The sequence below is a fragment of the Cimex lectularius genome, unplaced genomic scaffold (assembly GCF_000648675.2).
Source record: "Cimex lectularius strain Harlan isolate CLEC.00 unplaced genomic scaffold, Clec_2.1 scaffold141, whole genome shotgun sequence".
Classification (NCBI taxonomy): domain Eukaryota; kingdom Metazoa; phylum Arthropoda; class Insecta; order Hemiptera; family Cimicidae; genus Cimex; species Cimex lectularius.
The window spans coordinates 808,636-830,973 of NW_019392838.1; the positions used below are offsets into that span (position 1 = coordinate 808,636).

A 22,338-nucleotide genomic window follows, 5' to 3' on the forward strand; every position below is an offset into this window, starting at 1 on the left:
TATCTAGCCGAAGGTCGGTGGGTTCGAATCCCGCTCGTGCCATTGACTTTTTTTAACTCAACTAAAAACCTTAATTAATTGTAATATATTAATTGGTCAAGCGGACCACGAAATTAGGGAATTAACGAGAATGTTTTATTAATGAAATATTTTGAGAGGGACGGATTAGGGTCAGAAATTTCAGCTTTTTTACTACCCTCTTTAACTAGAAATATTAAGTACTAAAAAGTGGGATTTTTTTGCGTTATGTTTCTTTTAAATTAATCAGAGAGGGGGGTCAGGGTCAGACATTCCAGTTGCGAGGGTGTGAATCGAACCCACGACAAGGGTGGGGATATAACTAATAATATAAGTCTCAAAAAATGTGATTTTTTTTCTTTATGTTTCTTTTACGTATGAATATGGAATATGCACTATTTGTATACAATATTTTAAAGAGAGGAATCGGGTCTGAAATTCCAGTGGCGAGGGTGGGTATCGAACACACGACCGCTGGGACTACGAGCCCAGAGTTTGACGTAGAAGTGTGATTTTTTTTTCTTTATGTTTCTTTTGTTTTTGAATATGGAATATGTCCTATTTACGTACAATATTTTCTAGAAAAGAGACTGGGTCTGAAATTCCAGTGGCGAGGGTGGGTATCGAACACAGACCGCTGGGTCTGCGAACCAACATTTTGAGTGAGATTTCCCCAGGATTTTAAATCTACAATACTGTTCTGGCAGTGAAAATGAGGTCAAAATGTCCTTTCACATAAGTATTTTGTTTAAATTTTAAACAAACGGATGAACAAAATGTCAACAAGTGCTAGCAAAAAGATATCCGAGAGAAATCTTCCTTGTTCCATAATGGCTGATGGAAGTCCCTTTATTTCTCCCATGAAAAGGAGCAACGAATTTGAACATAATACGGTAAATAATATTTTAACTTTCCTTTCATAAGAGTGAACACAACTAAGCTTACAATATTAATACACACGGCAGCATAACAGTTGATAAGCCCACTATTTTCCCCTGTTCAATATTTACACTAGGAAAGCAATATCAATTTATCATAGCAACACAGTGAAATCAAAGGGAAACCTGCAATTTAATACGTAAACAAACGCCCGTTCCCAACCCCCTTCTGGACGTATCGAGACTGATCAATTTCTTCTCTTAAAACTTTTGAATCTTGAAGTTTTTTGACAATCAAGTTTGTAACGGAACGACTCAAAGCGTCTAGTACACAATCGGAAAGACTTTTGAAATCAGTTCCGGAAGAAGGGTAAATTCTTCGCGCCTATTCAATACCATCGGACGTTTTCCCAAGACCATTTATAACATTATTCGCTTAACTTGCTTTGATGAATCTTGTAGTGCAAATTCCTTACCAATCTATGTGGAAAATTGTGATATTTATCTTGACCGTGTGTTTCTTTTAACCTACTGTATTCCGCCACCTTTCTTTTTCTGTGTGTACAATTTTTTTATTTTTAATACCCTCTAGCTGATATTAAAGGCCACTTGATTATATAATACCGTTTATAGCAGACATTTCATTGTTTTAAGCATTCCGCAGCAGGGATCGATGTACGATCCGTGGAGATTTGACTTTGACATTAATATTCAGTGCGGTTAATTTTCATGGCAGAAACTCTTGCTGGATATTGGAATATTCATATTTTATCTCTCGGAAAAATTTGTTTGACTTTTATTATCCAAAAGGAAGTTTGCCAATAAGATACAATTTTCCGTCAAACTCTAGTAACCCTGATGTTAAGCTTTTCCTTACATTTTTCCCCACCAAGTGTAATGAATAATTAATTAGGAAGAAAAAAGATAAACCCTTAACAATTTATAGCATAATGTTATCTTATAGCAAGATGAACAGTTGCAATTCGGATAAAAGGTTAACGGGAAATCCCATGAGTTTAGATTGGCGCCAAATATATCAGTGTTCCCAATATAAGGTCAGAATCAGAGCAGGACCAACACTGCGCTCGCCTTAAACTCACGAGATTACTTAAACAAAATTGCTAAAGTTGGCATTGCTCTGAAGCAACTATGGGCAAGAAAGGGTTAAATAATAAAATGGATATTAAAAGTTGTACGTTAGGGAAATGCAACAAGATGGACTTCGGGTGAGTAGCCATGCTGGAGATAGAAGAATCCAAAATGTTGATTTTAGATTGGCTCCAGGTAAATCAGTGTTGCCAATACACGGGCAAAAATAGATTTAAAAAATCAACACTGCGCCTGCCCTAACTCACGGGATTTCTTCTTAACCGGAAACTAAATTGCTAAAGCCGGCATTGCTCTGAAGTAACTTTGGGCAAGAAAGGGTTAAATTCTTTCAATAAGCAAAAAATAAATTTAACTAAACAAAATACTAGGACGATCAATAAATTATTGAATGTATTTATTATTTCTCTATTAAAGATAAATCACAATAGAGTCACTGATTGGAATGTATACGAAATCCCCTATTTCATTAATGTTACGGGATTAATTTAAAAACATAAAATTTAGGATGTTATTGGCAGTATCGTTGGTTTTGAACATACCGTGTCGACGGTTTATCGGAATTTATCACGGTGCACGTAATAATCTATAACTCGGTTTGTAATTAACGATATACTCGCATATTCTGAATTTCTCACTCGACTGGCCCATTGTGCGTTCGGAGAATTTGAAGCTTGAAGACGGGAATGCAAGAGCTGTAAACCGGCCAAACATCAGCCAAATTACTGAAAAGTATATTATGCGGCCTAATTGTTTTGAACTCTGCGCCGAAATCAATTATCGTAACAAATACTAAACCTCGGCTGTTATTAGATGATGGGACGTCAGATCGGTTTAAGGTTGAAACGACGACCTAAAAGAGAATTCTATACAACCTACAACCTAGCATATGAAATTTATTGTTACAACCTTTGAGAATTAGTGCTGAGTCGTTTTCATTCATTCTGACTCAGCAGTCAACTAATCCTTCACAAAAAGAGATGGCCGCGGGAGTACCAGAGGGCAGCGGACTCGGACCAAACTTCTAAACCATACCGCAGATGTTCCCACTGCACTAAATTACCACCCTCCTTGCATCTTTTGCAGACGACACGGCTGTACTATCCTCTTGGTTATTTCGGAAAATTTGCAGAGACTTATTACATGTACAGCATATTGGTGTAGACAATGGAAAATTGAAAGTGAGTCCATGTCACCTTTACACTCCAAAGCAAAGTTCATCTCGGTATATACTACAACGATGTTCCAATCCTCAAATCCGACGGCATTCGTTACTTTGGGTTCCACCTAGACACACACTTAACAGGTAATCAGCACGGCTGAAACGACAGACCTAACCAAACGCTACGCACTACTCTTACCAACTTACAGGAGGAGAACCCAAACTATCGACGAAAAACAAACTTACAGTTTACAAAACGCTACAGCCGATTTCGCCACACGGAATAGAATTGTAGGGAACCGCTAAACCGTCCAATATACGACGTCAATCTAAAGACCTTAGGTCAAAATGCTCGTCTCAAATGCTACCCTTAACAATGACCGTAAAAATCCATTTATCCAAAAATTTACCAAGTTCCACAATAAACTCTTTCCTCGTCGAAATATTCTTGCCGAAGCCTTATCCAACAGAACCCATCCCTACAATCCCAAAAGGCGTCTCAAGAGGAAAATAGGCCCGCGACCTCCTTTCTGATGAGTAGGTAGTAAAGTTTCTTTAGAGAAGTGAAGTGGGCTAATAATATAGATTATTTGGTCCCCTTAACAAACGTATAAAACCATGTAAATAGCAGTAACACATGTCATAATCAGAAATTCCAGATTGTAATAAAATATTAAATTTAAAAACAAAAATTGTGCAAATCTACGAGCCTTTAAATTTCGCCCAAGTAACACCTACTTAACAAAAGGCACAATACAAAGCAATAAACAAAATGGGAGGCTAAATAAATTCCAACGGACGTAAAGAATGAAAATCTAAAGGAAAAAACTTTCCCGCAGCTAAGAGTTTATACGACGTCTTAGAATAACGTACAATGGGTTATTAATATTGTAGTAAACTTCCTGACACGCTTTTTCTTTCAGGAATTAGCTTTCCTTTTTTTATTAAATGTGGAAACTATACAATAAAATTTAACATCAACTATAAACAAACTAGCTCAGTATTAACAACACAATCTAAAATAAAGTAAACTATTAAAAGTTTAATTTATATAAAATAATTAACTCCAATTGATTTACAAAACTTGCAGATAAGATCCAAAAAAGAAAAATCTTAGCGGGTTTGTTTTATGCAAAAAATACAATTTCCATAATAAATATTTTTGTCCCGAATAGAATATATTAGATAATAATTATAGAACAATATTTTTTGAGGGGAAGGATCAGGGTAAAAACTATAATTTCTTACCTTGATCCCTGGGCGAGGGAGGGATGCGAACCAACGACTGAGAGTCGGACGCCGGATAGCTAGTAATATTAAATATAAAAAATTGATTTTTAGACGATTATTCCTTCGTTTATCGAACGATCAAACGAAATTGAGTTGAATTAACCATTTTGAATTAAACCGCGTGATCTTTGACCATATCCAAATTGATTTGATTTCTCATTTATATACTACTCCAATTTTTTTTCGTTGGGTAAACGAATTTATTATTCCTAGTGTAACAGAATTCACGGTAATTGTTTAACAAAAAAAATCTGTAATATTCAACAATACTTTTTATTATTAAGAGATTCCCTCCGACCCCTGCTCGCTTAGCTGCTCCCTTTTTCGGATAATCCGTTGGTGCCAGGCAGAAATGTAAAAATACTTCATCCATGTTCGATTTGTGAATTTGTAAAAGATTTTTATACTGGCCAGCAAATTTGCTTGGAAAAAATATTCGTACTTATAATAACCTATTCACTTTTGGGTCATTCAATGCTCACAATGCAGATTTGCGACCCGAAATTATAAACACTGCTGGAAAAGAGTAAGATTTATGCAGTAATATTAATGGACGAAAGTGCTATAACTATAACTATATCAGGCGGTCAGACTGTCCAAAATCAGATCTAAATAAATTTTCTGTAATTATTAAAGATTTTCGAAAGCTCTTTTACTCACTGGAATCGTCAATTTCGCACTGTACAACTATAAATACAATTTTGCGTATTTTGTGACAGAACTATGAACATTTGTAAATTGACTCTATTTGAGATTAGTTTTCGCGCGGATAATCCCTTTGAAACTAAATTGTATAATATTAGTAAGTATTCGATGGAAACGAACCATTTGTGTTCCATTTTCCCACAATACCATAAATTGAGACATTTCGGCTTGGCAAATAACGATTATGGGCATTTGGACGTTGTAATTTAAGCTTGGTTCCAGTAAACCTGTTATTTGCAGCAGTCCCTGGTCTCAATTACTGGAAAATCTACGCCATGACACCTTTCTGCCCCGAAGGGTAAATTTTCCGTTTTTCCCTCCAATTTATACGAACGCAATTGATCCGCTTACGTCTTCCCAATTGCAAGAATTTTTTTTTACTCATTTACTCGAATACGTTTGCAACTAAAAAGTAAGTAGCAAATTTAAAGAAAACAGGCGAGACGTGTCTCCTTTATAGGAGCGGCAAGAAGACAGCAAAATAGACCCAACCGTTGCGCCTTCCGTAAATAAAAGCCTACTCAACCAGGCAGACGTAAACATAAAAATAAAAGTGCAAAAAATACCTTCTTTTATTAAGGTACAAAGAAATAAACTTCCTTTTATCTTTTTGTTTATGCCCTATGCATAAAGTTGGGGTTTACCGGGCAAATGATCTACACAACTTTCAAACATTTATTGAGACACCACCTAAGAAAATAAAACTCTACCCTGGCACTGATTCTAAAAGGCTACCTTTCCCTGAAATCAATATGACCTTCTAGGACTGACCGTCGGATGAGAATAGGTCAAAAAAAATGTGTGAAAGCCGCATAAATAATACATGATGATGTCAATGGGCAGGATTTCAACCGAAAATGGGTTTTCTAGGTGTGAAATGCTAATGTGTGGGCTAATTTTTTTTAAACTTTAATGATCTTCCTTCTTTTACAATTTCAGAGACAGTTATAAAACCCTCATACAATGTCATTCGCTTTATCATGTAACAATGCATGGCGTAGGGGCCTAACAGCAAAAAATAAGCACACTTTCCTCCTTGATTTTCACGTATAATCCTTTTTTTTACAAAGTAAAAAATATACAGTTTACAGTTAGAAAATAAAATTGGTACACGTTCTGTCCTTGAATCTTTAAAATAAGTCCGAACGTTTAAAGTAACTTTACAACAACTTCAACTTTTTACGTAAAAGTATTTAACAAATAGTTATGAGAAGATATAACTTACGTAAGAAATTATTAATTTTTATTGTAGAAAAACTTACAAAAAAACAATTAAAATTATTAAAAAACATGTTACGTATAGTGTATACTAACGGTCTTTAAATGTTTGTTTTTCTAAAGCTACTCTGCCGAATAAAGTGTTACGCAAGGGAACATCCTAGGTCCTATTCTTTATTCTGTACATAATAGAATGTGTACATGGTTAAGGCACAAAGAAATAAACTTCCTTTTATCTTCTTGTTTATGTCCTATGCATAATGTTGGGGTTTAGAAGGCAAACGATTTACACTACTTTCAAACATTTATGAGACATCCCCCAAGAAAATAAAACTCTCCCGTGGCACTGATTCTAAAAGGCTACCTTTCCCTGAAATGAATACGACTTTAAGTAAGATATTAACTTTTACTAAAGAAAAACTTACAAAAAGACAATTAAAATTATAGAAAAACATGTTAGGTAACGTATATATTAACAATTAATTAAGGTTTTTAGTTGAGATAAAAAAGTCAATGGCACGAGCGGGATTCGAACCCACGATCTTCGGCTTGATACGCCGCTGCTCTACCACTTGAGCTATCGTGACCTCGATCCACTCGGACACCAACTTCCCATTTCAACCGCACCTTTTATTCGAATCCCGCTCGTGCCATTAACTTTTTTATCTCAACTAAAAACCTTAATTAATTGTAATATGTTAATTGATCAAGCGGACCACGAAATTAGGAAATTTAAGTATATATTAACGTTAATATTCTTTAAATGTTTGTCTTTCTACAGCTACTTTGCTAATACATTCCCATCAAATCACGATCACCAACCTTTCAACAAATCCAGGTTGTTCTAATTTGACACTTTGGAAGAAAGGTTCGAGAAATTACAGACTCAATGAACCATAGGAAATAACCTTCATCCTACGCCCTATCAACACTCCTCCAATGTACAACTCTGTTCACTCTATCCAAGCAACCAGTCGTCCGCTATTTCGGACTTCATATCGGCAAAACACTTGCAGTGTCAAGAATAACTGGGACCCTGCATGCGAAATCCGTTGTAGAATTGAACAAGCTAGAAATTCCTTCCAGAAAATGAGGAAAGTCCTGACAAACCGGGACTCTTCTATCAGGCTTCGTACTCGAATACTTCGATCCGGGTTGAAACTTGGACCTTACAGACACATTATGCCGGAAGCTGGGAGCATTCGAAATGTGGACGTTCAGAGAAATAGTGGAGATACCTTGGACTGGCAGAGTCACTAATGCGGCTGTATCACAGCGCATGAATAAAAAACTAGTAGAAAAAAATAAAAAATCCTCAATACCATAAAGGGAAGAAAATTACAATATTTTGGATACATAAAGCGCAATGAGAAATATCATCTGCTGCAGGTTATCCTTCAAGGAAAATAGATGGGAAGCGTGGCCCAGGGCGTGGAAGAACATTCTGGCCTAAGAATTTAAGCCAATGGTCCGCAGTGAACATAGCTCATATATTTAGAATAGCTTTGGATCCAAACCAGTTCAGGCTACTGATCGCCAACGTTGTACGAGGACATGGCACTTGAAGAAGAATAAAACACTTGTAACTCGCACACTCGACTTAACAGAAATGTTGACACATCACTAGTATCAACCAATCTGTACGGATCATGGGATTCAACCAAGTGTACTAACTAGCAAAGAATACATTCCAACACCAATACGAAGCATTGACCAAATTTCCTACTTCGTTCCAACCATAAAACCATAACTGACCTCCAGATGTCATTTGTGCTCAAAACTACTAGAGGATTTTCTTCCCCCCAGTACAACACCTTTCATCCCGAACTCTTCCTTCAAATCTTCCAAAACGACTAAATCAACGGCCTCGCGAGGCTACTTTAACACAATATTTTTTTTAAATTTGTAAAGGCATATGATAATATATAAACTTAGTTCTTTGAACTATCCAAGAAAGATCTATAGGATATAGCAAAATAAACTCCAGTAGGACGATGTGTACCAATATTTCAGCCATTAGTCAGATAATTGAGGTCAATATAAGTTGTGCAAAGATTTTTCCCTATCAATAAAACGTTCCAATGTCGCAAATCAAATTCAAAATATAACAATCTGCATTCCAAGTGACGATTTCGTACCGCTGGCAACTAACGCCGAGTCATGCTCCTTTTTATAACCATATTATAACCGGAGCCAATCGATTCGGTCGGCAACAACCTAAAACGACTAATTGGAAGTGCAAGTTGTACAAGAAAATAAGTCGACCAATTTAAAAAGCTCGACTTTCTCTTCTTTCCAGTAGAAGACCGTGAAAATATAAGCTAAAAATAAAACAACATCATTAAAGCGCATGGCTTGAAAGTCTGCTGCTCAGTTGGAAAAAAAAACAACTAATTATGTAATAAGCCGTTAAAATGTACAATTATACTTAAATTGCATCTGTGATTATAATTATTCATACGTGGTTCGCACAGATTTAACAACAAAAAACCTTTTAACTAATAAAACAGACTTTCATCTTCCAACATTATACACGATAAATAAAATTAATAAATTATTCTGTTTATCCTGAACGAACGAGGTTAAATCGATTTCCCTATGATCTATGTAAATTCATAAAAAGTGTTTTAGTTATTTAAAATCAATCCTGCCGGAAAGAACCTGCCCCAGCCTTAGATGATTACACGTATAAGAAAACACAAATGCACATAAAATAGTTTTAGAGAAATTGTGAGCGTACACATAGGATGTCTTACTAGTGTACCGTTCCCGAGAACTCATCGTCAATAAGACAAGAGGATCTTTAGCGTCCGCACCTGGCCTTTTCGGCCTTATCGGACGTTTTGATTCTCAAGATGAGAGCTGACGCACCTCCACATACGTCGGAAGTGTTACCGTCGCAGCATTGGTGTAGAGGCACCCCAGCCCCTAAGGGCCGAGACAACCTCGCTCTCCGCTTGTCCACTCCGAATGGTCGGGCCCGCATTGTGCATCGGGTCGTATGTCTCACGCACAGGGCTAACAGGCCGAAATACATCAGCCTGTTCTCCCGCGTACTCCCTAGATAGAGAAGGCCACACTATCTCCCTGAGTATAGGGGCTACCCTAGCGTAGAAACTTCCGGGGACGCCCCGGCAGCGGTTTAGTTTAAAGTGGAATTGCTAACCACACCCTAGATAAGCACCGCCTACGGTAGTCTCTTATCGAGCTCAGCCTAAACCTGCCATGCGCATTCGAGGGGCACCATAGGCTCAGCCTAGGTGGTACGATCCTTCGCTTCCCCAAGGGTATCACGCCGGTCATACGCACAACAATGCAAAGCATACTCGAGTCAGTGAAACCGATTCACTACTCGTTTCCGTTCGCTTATACGCTGTCGTCCAGTCGTAACGTCTACCGTGAGGCCGGGGGTAATTACGCTGGCCATACGCAAGCTTCACGAAGGTCACAGATAGAAGACAGCCTCTGTCCAAGTTCCCGCCAGGGGCGTCACCACGAAACCTTTCCCAATTTAACTTTGGGCTGATTTTGAAACATTCAAGTTACCCCGTGGTACAGATGGCCACACACCCTCCCCCGTATATGCAGACAGGATCTAGTGCACTGGCCCTCGTGTGACTCTGCTAAGGCACCCGCCGCCCATGCCGACACGAGTACAGCTTGTGCTTTAGAGACGTTGCCTCTGAGCTGCACCTTTATTTTGTGCCCGGATACCCCCCTTGCAACCAACGGTTGAGAGGGATCACAGGATAGAATGAAGGAACTCGGATTGAGAAAAAGGGCCGTGGATGAGAACTCGAGGTGAGCCGTTTCGGGGTCTCGAGTCTCAAACCACACTATACCACCCGTCGTCGCCGTAGTTCCACACATAGTGGCCACGACTCCCAGGGTGGGTCTTACTAGTTTACACCCCTTGTTTTCTCAAAAATAATTTAAAAAAGGATTGTTTTGAGCAGAACGTTTAAACAGCACACCCGCAGGCGACATGTTAAGACAAAACAGCCAGCGCTGGTAATATAAGGGGTTAATTCCGAAATTCCGAAACCCATAGTCGTTTAAAGCGGGTTTTCAGGACGGGTTGAAAGATTGGAGCTGAAAGGGATCAAAGAGTTAAGGTTATTGTAAATAATGAGGTTAGGGATGTTCTTCTGATGTCTTTTTAATCTTCCAGATCAGTCCAGATAGTCCTAAGTAAATGAGGTAGTGGCTCTTGAGTAGAAAGGTTAGGATTGGTTGAAATATTGAAGAATATTCCATGTATGTATTTTGTAGTCGTAATCAACCGTATTTAATTAATTCAATTAATTATAATTTTTACTAAGGTCTTTGTTGGGATGAAAGTCACGATATCAAAAGCGGTTAGAGAAGCGGCGTATTGAGCCGAAGAGTCGTTGGTTCCCTCGTGTCACTACCTTTTTCATCTCAACCAAGACCTTAAAATTATTGTAGATGAGAGGTTAGAGATGTAATCCAATCTACACCTTCACTGGTTTTTTTAGTGTAAAAGTGAGCTTTGACATTTGTTTAATCTCATTTTTTTGCTTTCGATGACCTAAAGGTCATCCTGGATATGAGTAGGGGGTAGGATTGGTGTTAGGAGGTGAAATTGCGGTATCAAACTGGTTGTAAGAGTGGTGTTAGGATGTATCGGTCAGAAGTACACACATAGCGTAGGACCCAGAATGGTTCCTTGTCGAACGAAAATATCAGTTTTATTTATGCGAACCCATTGCCTCACCTTACTCTGATGTAGCGATCGGTTAGGTAGGATTTAAGTATACGTCATTGGGTAGGAACTGTTTTAGTTTGTTGAACTTGTGTCATGAATAAAAACGTCACTACATACTCTTTTTTCTCTACTGTATGACGACATGGCTTCTACAACTCTAAAGTGGATAAACTCTAGGGTGTGTTAGACGCAGTAAACTTACGCTAAAACAACCTTCACCTAGACAGACTAATCCATTGCTACTGAGAGTGCTAAACTCCGCGGAGTGATAGGACTATAGGCGAGGAAACATCTACACAAAGTGGGCATATTCTATTATGATTCCATTTAGAGTATACAATGGTGAAGAAGAAACAGTCGTCCATATCATCTGCGAACACCTCCATGGAGACAAGAATAGACTGATTCAAGGAAAGCACAATAAAACAGAAGGCTCCAGTGCTTGGGAACATAAACCCCCACTCCCAGTCATTATCACTGAAAGGTAAGGGTCTCAGGTTCGAATCCAGCAAACTTACTTTTCAAAAATACCTGCACCCCGATGGTTCATATAACCTTGTAGTTGAAATACCCTCGGGAAAAAATCTAAAGTGTTGTACTTGGATATTTTTATGTAATGTTGGAAGGCAGACAGCTCATTTGAAAGGTGACATAATAACAAAAAATAAACCCCTTCCGACAAAGAAAGGAATTTATTAAACGGTGAAAAGAGAGATGAAAAACAAGAATCTAACGGACTTTAATATTAAATCCGCCCTATATTTATAACAGCTGAGGCGGACTAATTAAAATATATTTCATTAGCATTGTCTATTTGAAATCAAACTTTTAAAACTAAATATAAGTGAAATATGTAAAGGTTTTTTTTTTAAATAAACAAAGGGGCTAATTAATTATTAAAGTGAAATTATTGCCGGTACCATTGTGGTCGGAGTTTATGTTGTCAAGGTTGATACGACCACCATGGAGTCATTTATACGTTTTCGCCATTATGATTGGACAGTGTTAACAAGTGACCGGCATGCATGCCCGTCCCTGTCTACGGAAAACAATAGCAGACTGATGTAAAATGCATATGACCTTACACTGCACACACCCTCGACACTAAGGCAATAACTGACTAACTCGAGCAACGTAACAGTAGGAAAAACGCCCACGGGCTTAATTCTCGGGGGTTGAACAAATTATTAAAAGTGTATTTTGTACATGCGTGGCTTCGTATAAAGTTTCCTTTGTAAGTCGTTAGAGTTTAATATATCAATACGTCGACCACGTATAACCTAATCGTTTCTTGACGTGAATTCGGTAAAGCGATTCCTTGCAACCCCGTTAAGCTGTTTCATTTCAAATATTTCCGCAATATATATCATACAATTATTTGTTAGTAATTAACGTCAAAAACGAGGATGTAACTTATTTTAATGATAACATAGTCAAAACAAATCCTTTTTTAATACAGTGAAACCTCCTACAAAGGACTCCTCTGTTTAGGGGACACCTCCAGGACACTTAAAGATTCACCGAAAATTATTTAAAACAAACATTAACTTTTAAATGGCCTTCTGAGAGCCCATTTATTTGATATTAATTTTTTCTTTAAATGCAGGACATTTAGTTTACGTGATAATATTTTATACCATTCCTAGATTTCTTTAACAATTTAAGGGGGTTATAAAACGTACAAAAAAGATTTATTTAAAATTAAACACGGAAAATTTGAAATTTAAAAAGTTAATGTAAAGGTAAAAGCGGTAAATGTGAATTAAAAAATATTATTTAATTTTCATTGCAACTATTTTTTAGAAGGCCTTCTGAAAGCTCAATTATTATATATTTCAACCAACAGGAATTTTACTTTATATTTATATTTAATACCCTCTCTATATTATTTTATATAAACAAAAAGCTGACATATACAGAAATTTGCCTTTACACGCTTATGTTTCACCATCTTCTAAGTTTTTTAAAGCGTTAAAGAAAGGGTTAGTTTCAAATGAAAAAGGGTTGATTTGAAATTAAAAAGGATTAATTTGAAATTTAAAGGGCTAATTTAAAATTAAAAAGGGTTGATTTGAAATTAAAAAGGATTAATTTGAAATTTAAAGGGGTAATTTAAAATTAAAAAGGGTTAATTTAAACTTAAAAACAGTTAATTTGATGTTAAAAAGGGTTCGTTATGTGTGAAAAATGATAAATTTAAACTTTAATTGTCACTAATTTTCATATGGTCTTGGAAAAGCACAATCAGTTCATATTGTAAAAAATCTCAAATTAAAATACAAATCATCTGCTTTGTGACTAATTTTTATATATTCTTCTAATAGCCCAATTATTATATATTAAAAAAACAGTACAAATATATAGGAATTTTACTTTAAATGTTTTAAGAAAAGTCGAATTTAAACTTAAAAATAGTTAATTCGAAATTGGATAGGTTTAAGTCAAAATGGGTTCATTGGAAATTAAAACAAGTAATTTCGAATTATAAAAGAGCTATATTCAATTTTAGTTTAATTTTCATATGGTCTTCTAAGAACCCAATTATTTTATATTACCAAAAGCCGACATATACAGAAATTTGTCTTTACACGCTTATGTTTCACACCATCTTCTAAGTTTTTTAATGCGTCAAAGGGTTAATTTTAAATGAAAATTGGTTGATTTGAAGTTAAAAAGGATTAATTTCACATTAAAATGTGTTAATTTGACGGAAAAAAGTTTAATATTACGTAAAAAAGCTATATTCAATTTTAATTTCTATTAATTTTCATACTGTCTTTTAAGAGCCCAATTATTTTATATTGCAAAAACCTGAAATATACTTGCATTAGATCATATGCTTATATTTTTTAAACCATTTTCTAACTGTTTTATAATGCTTAAAAATTGCAAATTGTAATTTAAAAAGGGGTAATTTAAAGTTTAGAAGTTACAAAGGGTTAATGTAACAGATAAAGTTAGAGATGTATATGTAAAAATTCGGTGTAGCGCATTTGAAGAACTAAATCTTATAACTAAATGGTTGTTCTTTCTTCAGGATTTCTTCTGCGGTTACGTTGTACATCCCAAAGCATTTCCTCTTGAGATAAGTAGCGTCATATTCTGAGCAAGTGATACCAATCTTCCTCATATAGGATGTACACAGAGATTTATCCTCAATTAAAACCTGATACCATCGCCGTCTGTCGTTTCCGATCGTTATTTGCCCTCTAGGGAAAATTCATAGGAGACACTGATTTAATTTGAAAGGTGAAATTCGTATTGTACATATCGTAAAATTTTATTTGGGGCGGTGAACGCTGTCAAGGGCCCGACAGATCTCTTACATCATTAAATAAATGATTAAAGTGAAAATGTTGCCTGTTTTACCCGTGCTACAGGTAGGAGTTAATTTGTTACTTTAATTTTAAAATCTGTAATAAAGTTAAGTTTTTCGTTCGTTTCATTTGGTTTATAATTTGTAATACTGGGGGGCGTGGGTGGCCGCAACGGTTTAGGCTTTGACACGGCGCTCATCACTTAAGGTAAAGGTCCCGGGTTCGAATCCAGCGGCCCTGTATTCGAAACCGACATACTTACAAATGGGCTTTTTTTCAAAAACACTGGCACCCCGAGGGTTGATATAACCTCTGCTGCTGTGAACCTTTGTAAAAAAGAAAAAAAACAGCTTACTTTGATTTTTATATTTCATTTTATTATTCTTATTACATTCTTCTTGCGATAAGGTTTCATATATGCTTACGTTTTTGTTTTGATTTGTTTATTTGTAAATATTATTTTTAAGCAACTTCCGGCAGACGGTTAAACATGCCCCATTCCCAATGATTGTCTATATTTTGGTTCTTTTATTTATAAAATTCTTCCATCTCTAAACCTTCGGAACTTTTTCAGGCGTACTTTTCCGCATAACTAACATTTTTCCGAGAAAACGGGACTTAGTTTGTTCTACTTGTCAACAGTCTGAATTAATTGAAATTAACTAGCATCACAACGACAAATAAGCATAATTAATGAGATGGTCATTAGTAAAACGTACACAAACAAGTTTATTGGCCGCGAAGGTCGTGTAAACAAATCCGGGACTCATTTTTTGATCAATCAATTAACGCGTGATTAATAATTTGCGACTGTAGATTTTTACCTGAAAACACGACCAGGGTATCAGTTTTATTTGGATTTTCTGAAGATTTATTTATTTTAAGGTGAAGGAGACAATAGAGGACCGTGAGCAGAAACATGTGGGATGTCGGCGAAATGTTCAGTTGGACGATGATAGATGTATTCATATATTATGATATAATTCAATCAGTAGGACGGATTTCACGGTGGTTTTAGCTTGCGGTTCTGCTTGCAATTACCGCTGGTTCAAAATCCACAATTTGACTACACCTATTTAACACGTAATGTCCGAAGACGGTAGGACGATTGAGAACTGTTTTCGTTTCTCGCCTTGCACTGAATATTTGCCGGACGTGATCTTTACGATTTTATCAGCAACAAGTGCGCATGGTCGCGTGAACATATCGATTTTTAACCATACCGTACGGATCGAATTCTCTTAGGTCCCTAAGGGAGAACATTCCTGTTCGTCGAAGGGAGAATAACCGCTCTCGCCCCTTCCCTTTGTCCTCGTCTTACGAAAACTTGGGAAACTTCTCCCCCGAGGCGGATTATATTCCGGAAGGGGGATTATTTTTTATTACCGCGATGAAACCGGTTTAATTGACAGAAAGAAAGCAATTCCGACTCGGTACGCGGTGTGTTCGACGTTTTCTCAATTTCAGTTTTTCAATATCTTGAATTTTCTTGATTTCGCCTTGTAATGGGCGTCGGTAATTTCTTGCGAGTGGGATGTGAGAGTACAAATCGATAAGTAACGTTGGCGCAATACTTGGAGTTGATTCAGTTAACGCTGATTTAAATCACCGGATCGACCCGGCCGTCAGAGTCGTAACAAATCAATCGGTTACATATCGGGAAGGAAGGCATTATCGGTTCGTTCCTTCGTCCGTGAACCGTTTACAAAACGTACGACTCAAAGAAAGCTTCTCTCAAAGATTCCCACAACACCTTAAGAGGATTCTATAGAAATATATTGTTCTTTATAGATTTAATGTCATTTACTCCGTCGCCACCTTAGTTTCTGGTATTTCAAAAGGCTCAAATATCGATCCGCCGCCTTGTTGTGCTTTGTGTTTCGGTTTAACGAAAAGAAGCTTCAACAACTCTTTGAGCCTCCGTTCAAGTCCTGAAAATTAAAAGAATTTTAATAACCATGTTACAAACTAAAATCGAAATAGAACGAAATAATTTCACTCTTCCCTCAGTAAAAAATGTTTTGGGGCTGATAATCATCGGATGAAATACAATCGATGCATCCGAGCCAACTAATAAAATACCATAATTAATTAGGACTCACCGGTATACTTAAAGTTCAGAACAATAGTTACACAATAGTTGTTGAAGGGTGGAGTATGATTAGACCCCCTAATTCTAAGTGTTATCATGAGCTTTTGTTGCTACAGTGAAACCTCTTGCTAAGAGACAGTCAAGATGTCCTCTAAAGAGAGATTGAGATGTAGATGTAATGTTTCAATGCTCTTTACGACCATTTAAAACTTTCATTTTTAGCATTTAACTAAATTGGCTAAATCTCTTACACTAGGTAGGCGGAAACGAAAGAGTCCTTGTCCTTTATTTAGAGGTGTTGCATGGAAAATGAACTGTCCATATCCCTGCATCTGTAAATGTCCTGTAAACGAAGGTGTCCTGTGAAAAGGAGTCCCTTATCGGGTAGATATGGTATACAGTGAAATCTCTTGCTAACGCACGACGAATTTGCCCTTTTTTCGGGAGTTGTCCTCTAAAAAGAGATTTTTTACGATTTCAAAACAGATAGCAGCCGTTATGTAGCTTTTTTCCGACAAAATAACCTTTTCAATTTTAAATGAATTAGTTTAACATTAAATTAATTGTTTTTAACTTAAAATAATGTTTTTTCGTATCAAATAACTTTTTAAAACTTCAAATTAAGCTAATTGTAATTTTCAATTAGCCCGTTTTAACATCAACTAAACTTTTTGTATTTTTAAACTTCAAACTACCCTACTATAGTTTTAAATGAATCATTTTTAACTTCAAATTAACCTACTTTAATTGAAATTAATAATTTTTTAGCCACAAACCAATGTTTTTATTTCAAGTTAACCCTTTTTAACTTCAAATTAATCTTTTTTAATACTAAATTAATCATTTTTAAGTTCAAATTAAACTATTTTAATTTTAGATTAATATAATTAACTCAAAATTAGCCTTTTTTTTATTTTAAACGTCAAATTAACCTACTATAATTTTAAATTAATCATTTTTTACCGTCAAATTAATGTTACTTAGTTCAAATTAGCCCTTTTTAACTTCAAATTAACCTTTGTGATTAGAAATTAATCATTTTAAGCTTCAAAATAACCTATTTTAATTTGACACTAATTATTTTTAATTTCAAATAACGCTTTTTCATATCAAATAAACTGCAATTTAACATATTTTTATTTCAAATTAGTTCTTTTTAACATCAAATTAATTTTGTTATTTTGAAACTTCAAACGCCCCTACTTTAGTTTTAAAATTAACATTTTTAACTTAAAATAAACTACTTTAATTTAAATAAATAATTTTTTAACCTCAAATGAATGTTTTTTGTTTTTCTTTAATTTCAAATACACCCTTTATAACTTCAAATTAACCTTTTTTTAATTTTACATTAATAAAATTAATAATTTTTAGTTCAAATTAAACTATTTTAATTTTAAATTATTATTTTATACTTCAAATAACCTTTTTCACATTTCAAATCAACTTTTTTTAAACTTCAAATAACTTTTTAAATTTCAAATTAACCTATTATAATTAAAACGTTTAACTTCACATTAACTCTTTTTAACTTTAAATTAACCCTTTAATTGCAAAAAATCAATTTTAATTTTAATTAATTAATTATTTAAATATCCTTTTTTAATTTCAAATTACGTTTTAAAAATTCAAATTAACCCATTCTTTAAAAGCATAAAAAACCATATGGAAATTAATTAAATTTAAAATTGAAAAATAATGTTGATAAATATGTATAATATACATTGTGTTTACACATATAAATATAAAGGATTATTCTTTTAATTTGAGATTTTTTAAATATAATATAATTGGGCTTTTAAAAGCTACAATTTTCATTTGTCAGATTATTGATTGAATGATTATGATTCCTTTATTTATATAGATAATATTTTATATAATTTTTAGTTTTAATTGTAATTCATCTTCAGGTGTTGTTATAATTTATGTATGTATTAAATAATAGTCAAATTGAAACGATAATCATTTGTTTTTATGGTTTACTTTACATAATTTTAAATTTTAATTAATTTTCTCGTGGCGTACCGGGGTTAATTTCAAATTAATGAGGGAAAGAAGAAAGCAATACATATACATGGCACCTATAGAGCACATGCGAAAAGACGCAAAGATGCTTGACGTAATGCAGATGTTCCTTTTTGAATAAATATTAATATATTAGCTGTCTAAACATTTAAGGAAAAAATCGATGTTTGTGAACTTCATCGAAATCACAGGCGAGAGATCCTATTTTTTAATGGCCCGAATAGGGTCGAATTCCTTGCAACAATACACGCTCAGGGCAGGAACATCAACATCAAATGACCACTTCTAAGTTAGTACTTCACTCAAAGATGGTATGTAGTTTGTTGGAGTGGAAGGGAATTCTTTACAACGACCTGCTTCCCTCGGGTCGAAACGGTCAATCCGGTAAAGCCCACTTCCCAATTCGATTAACTAAACGCAACTATGACGGGAGGGAAAACAGCACTACTCGTCCGTAGAAACTGTGTGGCTACCTACCATAACAAAGCAATAAATCTCGTCATTGCCGCTGTGAAATTGTTCCATTCGTCAATTCCATTCTTCAAATTTGTTCCGGTTATTATTGATACGAAACAAATATTTTGATCAAAGGAGAAACTCTGTAGTACGAAATAGAACACACGAAAAACAAGGGAAAAATTTAAATTATTTAATTAATTAGTTAAATTAGTATGGAAAAAGTTTGTGAAAGGTTGAAGCAACCTGCAAAGAGAAAAATCTCGAATATTATTTAGAGTGAATTATTTTTTAATTCAATTGAAAATTGAACCTAGTACAATAGGGACCTTTTTATTCAATTTGGGATGTAGGATATCTTCCTGACGTATTGACGACTGTTCTCGGGGCACCCTGTACATATGGCAAAACTTGTAAATAGTGTTTTTTCCTTCTAACACTCTTTCTCTATTTAACCACCAAAAACCTCTTCAAAACTAAAAAAATCTCTCACAATTTGACAAATAAAATAAATAGAAATTTCAACGGCCAAGGGTAACTCAAGCTGCTGGAGCCTTACCGATCTCTGTTTGCTTCCGAGAACCGGAGGAACCCTAAATATATCATTGGGCCAAAAGGGTAAACCGCAAAACCAGCACCGGCCTAGCAGTGAGTAATTCCCTCCCTTTCGGAAATTTAATTCATTCTGACAATTTAAGTTTACCCTCTGGAATCTCCAGCGAAGGTTTAATCCATCATAAAAATTTCTACTGAAAAAAAAGGATGGAATGATAAGTGCGATGTGAAAAATAACACCGACTTGTAACATGTTAAAGGGGGAGAAAGTGAAGAAGGAATTACCACTAAAAAAAAGTGTATCAAAATAATTTTGACCATAAAAAATCCACTATTCACTCAGATTCTTTTCTCAGATGGAATTTTATTTAATAATTTCGTTTGCAAAATTATAAAATTATGCTAAAAAAACATTCAAAGTACCTCCATTGTCGTTCTGTTATTTTCATATATGCAAGAGGTATGCATTTTTTTTTGGGGGGGGGAGTTGAAATAGGGTAGAGAAGTAGCAGTCTCTAAGTGGCAATGCAAAGTTGAAGTTTGGGGGAAATAACATTTCTAAATGAAATTCCAAGTTTCTTGGATGATAGAATGAAGTATTATTACGATTATTGTGTAGAGATTAGTAACCGTTAATCGATAGTTATTCAGATATCGTGAGACCCGACCGCATCTTACGATATCTGAATAATTACGATTATTTTATAACGATTACAGTGCTGTCTTAGTAATCCGAACTTACATTTTTTTGCCTTATCTATGCATATTAACCATGGTGACGAATTCTTGTATGTGTGTTTATATTTGGGGGGGGGGTTATCGTGAAAAAAGGGCCAGAGGCGACGGTGGGAATCGAACCCACGACCGCGGCGTCGATGAGCCGAGAGTCTCTCACGCTAACCACTCGGCTACCGCGTTCCCCAAAACTAATCATTGATTACTGAAAAATTCGGATTACAGACGGTCGTTCAGCACACTTTATAAAAAAAAATGAGTCACACACGCACTCTATCTCTCTCTCACATTCACTCAATCAAATTCTCCCTCCTTGTCACCCTCTATCTTATATTCACTCAATCTTTATTTCACCCACTTACTCAATATCTCCCTCACATTCACTCTCTTACTCACCCTTTCTCTCACTCATTCTCTCTCGATCTCCCTGTTTTCCACTGTCTCCCTCGCACTCACTCATTCACCCACACACACCCACAATCACTCATTCACTTAATAAATCTCTCCCCCTTTCTCTCATACTCACTCAATCCTTATCTCAGCCACTTACTCAATATATCACTCACCCTTTCTCTCACTCTCCCCACTCATAGACTATCACTATTTCGCTCTCTCTCTCTCTATCTCAAACTCACTCACTCATTCATCCAATCTTAACTCCCTCCCTTACTCACTTTATCAATCTATAATTCACTCACTACTCTCATTCGCTCCCTCACTCTTTCTTTCACTCATTCACTCACTATCTCTACCTCCGTCTCTCATTCACCCTTTCTCTCACTTCCTCACTCTTCCACTCACTCATGCATTTTTACTTTTTGTCTCTATTCTCTTTGGCTCTCCCCCCTCTATCTCTCTCATATCGTCCCATCCAAATAATGTTTCATTTGGTCCCGTTAAAATTCTAACATGTTCAATGCACCACCGCATTTCAGATTATTTTCTAAGAGAAAAATCATCACTTCGAAATACAGAAACGTTAAGCAGACAAATCCTTCTGTTTTCATTATAAATCACCTCCATTTAAACAAGGCCGGAAGACAAACCGCTGTAACTATGTAAAAACAAGTTGTGTTTAGTAAAAAGGTAGAAAAATTGGTCGCCATGAAAAACCGATCAGCAGACCGGAACAAAAAAGAAAATGTTTCACCAGGCGGGTCAGTTATTTTTTTTGAAAGAAAAGAGCACAAGTCATAAGGGAGAAAACTATGTGCCGTGTTAGGCGTTCTTACGCGTCTATCTACTACAAACGGGTATCCAACATTTCCTTTCTATTTCCGATTACCTTCAACAAAGCCTCTTATTCCCGAATTATCCTTAATAGGAGACTCTATTTAAGTAGGGGGAAGAAGAAAACAATTAAACCTTAGACTTCCTAATACATAAATGTAGATACAGTTTAAGAATGTGACGAACACTAACCTTTTTGAGTCGGCCGTCGCTGGTGCCTAGGAAAACGACTGTGAAGTCACCGGTCGAAGTGGCCGCTACGGCTGTGAGATGCTGGTTGACCAGGAGGACGGGCACAGCAGTCATCGGGGTCTCTCCTCCCAGCGGAGTGTTCACATCGAGACCGCAGAAGTCCTCTCCTATCGTCTGAAGTTTCTGTAAAAAACAACAACAAAGTATAAGAGAAGAGATAAACGTGATTTTCTAAAAGGAAAAAACCCTTCCCGAGAGGTTTTAAGTTAAAACGTTGAGTTATTCGAGTTGGGCGAAGAGGCCGCCAACTTGGAATCAGATCGTTAGTATGCCACCTTGCAAGCGCTCTCGTGACCCTCAGAGTCGTTAACTGCACTTAAATTCAGCGAGATGCTGGAGATTCTACCAGCCCCTCGACTCGAAAACCAAAGGATAAAACAGTAAAAAACGACTCGAGAAGCCAATAATTCGTTCATTCGTAAAATATGGGATATTTTATGAAGACGTATTAACACAACAATTGTAATAACAATGGTAGAAAAAGACCGACCCGCCATCAATCTGCTCTTCTAATAAACGTAAAAATAACGTACACTATGAAACTGGGTGTATAATATTAAACCAAACAA

At 35.7% G+C, this 22,338-nt stretch overlaps 1 protein-coding gene across 1 annotated transcript in view; it reads right to left on the reverse strand.

The window, feature by feature from the left end:
• The window catches only part of LOC106671707 (plexin-A1), a 349,969-nt gene that overhangs the window by 56,730 nt on the left and 270,901 nt on the right, over nucleotides 1-22,338 (reverse strand). Inside the window, exon 3 of the mRNA XM_014402642.2 lies at nucleotides 21,710-21,892. Coding sequence (XP_014258128.1) covers nucleotides 21,710-21,892 — 183 coding nt within the window. The remainder of the gene's footprint in view (nucleotides 1-21,709; nucleotides 21,893-22,338) is intronic.